At 52.3% G+C, this 2221-nt stretch overlaps 1 protein-coding gene across 1 annotated transcript; it reads right to left on the reverse strand.

Annotated features, from left to right (window-relative positions):
• Positions 1 to 268: 268 nt before the first annotated feature.
• On the reverse strand, positions 269 to 1588 carry LOC116001150. The gene has a single exon (XM_031241041.1). It carries the CDS (start codon positions 1586 to 1588, stop codon positions 269 to 271), a length of 1320 nt encoding a protein of 439 aa, XP_031096901.1.
• Between the last annotated feature and the right edge of the window lie 633 nt (positions 1589 to 2221).

Raw genomic sequence — 2221 nt, forward strand, 5'->3', positions numbered from 1 at the left:
GATCAAGTTCAATCTCCTCTAGTTCGACCGCTGGTTCCGATCGGTCCAGTGATCCGAGTCGCTCAACTTGACTAGAGATGGAATGGATCCTTAAATTTCCTTTTCCTATCTGTCGGCAAGATTGCAGGTAGCAATCCCGGGTGGCCTTCTGATCGCAACGGGCCGTCCCTACCCCATTCGGGGTCCGGAACTTCACACACAAGTGCTCAATTGAGATCAAGGCACCCAAGTCTTCCAGACAGGGTCGGCCTAAGATCATGTTATGCGATCAAGAAAGATTCACCACCACAAATTCCATCTCCAAATTTCGGAGATTGGGATAGGTTCCTATCTCGACGGGGAGTCGGATAGAGCCTTTCGACTCCACGGAATCCCCTGTAAACCCGACCAAGGGGGTTTTTACCGGTATCAGCCTGTCGCGGTCGAGTCCTAGTTTCTCGAAGACGTCGAGATAAAGGACATTAACACTGCTTCCAGTGTCTACTAAGACTCTTCGGACCACAATGCCGCTCACATCCAGAGCGATGACTAAGGCATCGCGGTGAGGACTCTGACCTCTAGGTAGGTCTTCGTCTGTAAATAAGATCGGTTCTTGGCATACCTTTTTTAAGTTGTCCTCACGTCCATAGATAGTGCCCACATATAGTTGTCGGGCCCAAGCGTTACGAGATCCCGCCGAGTCTCCGCCTTCCGGTCCCCCCACGATCATGTTAATGACGGGTTTATGCTTCCAATTCATCTCCTCATCCTCCTGAGCGAGTTGTTTTCCTCGGTCGGACCGATTAGGCTCCGATCTTTCTGATCGTGGCTTACGCCTCCACTGGTTAGAGGGAGGCGGCGCGCCCTTTTGAATGAGAGCCTCTATTTCCTTTCTCAGGTATGAGCACTCTTCGATGGTGTGGGTCGTGGAACGGCGATACCTACAGAACTTGCCCGAAATTCCCGAGGAAAAGACTTCAAGCTGATCGCCCGGCTTAAGAGGGGGAGGTGGCGGCAGGGAACTTTTTACTTCTTGAACAGGCTGGGCCACAGTCAGCCGGGCGGGAGGAACACCTACCCGATCAGAGACACGTCTTCCCTCTAATCGGTGGGATCGTTCTGGCTCATTCCTTCCCCTGGAATCTGTTCGTGGTTTCTTAGAGCCTGATCCGGCAACTTCTCGCTGCCGTTTCTGCTTTACAGCCTCCTCGGTATCCGCTTGCCGACTGGCCCTTTGAATGGCTTCCACGTATGTCTTAGGCTGATCATTGTGAAGATCAATGAACAGCTTTCCTGCACGTAGTGATTCCATGAAGAAGGTTAAGGCGACCTGTTCGTCCAGGCCCTCAATCATCTGCACCTCCTTTTGCCAACGGGCTAGGTCGGTTCTCAAGGACTCGCCTTCGTCTTGGTAGACTCCGCTCAAATGGGTCAAGCTTCGCTGAGGTTTGATATTCACCGTGTACTGGGTAAGAAACCGATCTGCTAAATCGTTGAAACATCTAATTGAGCAACTCGGCAGGATCAAAAACCACTTTTGAGCGAGTCCTTTTAGGGTAGGGAAGAAAGCTTTGCACATAAGGGCCTCCTCTACTCCCAACACTTGCATTTTGGCCTAGTAGCTGATTAAATGTTCTCTCGGGTCCCTTATTCCGTCAAAAGTGGTATTCTTAGAGATCTTTACGTCCGCAAGGGCCCGATAATCGATGATCTCATCCGTGAAAGGCGACGAGGTTAAGAAGCCCTCCAGGCCGGCTTGGCTTTTCTCTCTAATTGGTCTTGCAAGCTTTGTAACCTCTTGGCGATTCCTTCGAGCTGAGTCTACTGGTATTTCGGCTCAATGGGCGACTCTGCACTGCTTTCGGCTAGGTCCGGTTGTATCCGTCGTCAGGCAGCCGCGGCCCGGCGCTCCTGGCGGTTGCCCTGTGGTCGCTTAGCCTTCGTGTGCTGGACATTACGCTGGGGGTTACCCCGAGGGTCGCTTAGTCGATCCATTACAGATCGACCTTCCTCCCGACGTCTATCGTCTTCTCGACGGGACGTTTGGTGATCCTCTTTCCTTTGCTCCGAGACCCGGAGGCTAGCGGTTTTTTCCACCACTGGTGGATTATCCTGATGGAGTTTACGTCTCTCCACCTCATTGATAACCTAGACTACAATCTGCTCCAAGTCGGCCGGCGGCGGTCGGCTATCAGCTTTGTGGGTGGTATCCTTACTCAAAGGCTCTCCGATGCGTCGGGAA

Source organism: Ipomoea triloba, chromosome 13 (genome assembly GCF_003576645.1).
Source record: "Ipomoea triloba cultivar NCNSP0323 chromosome 13, ASM357664v1".
Classification (NCBI taxonomy): domain Eukaryota; kingdom Viridiplantae; phylum Streptophyta; class Magnoliopsida; order Solanales; family Convolvulaceae; genus Ipomoea; species Ipomoea triloba.

Coding starts and splice junctions, on each gene's coding strand:
- LOC116001150 (XM_031241041.1), bottom strand. CDS start 1,588: ATGCAAGTGTTGGGAGTAGAGGAGGCCCTTATGTGCAAAGCTTTCTTC.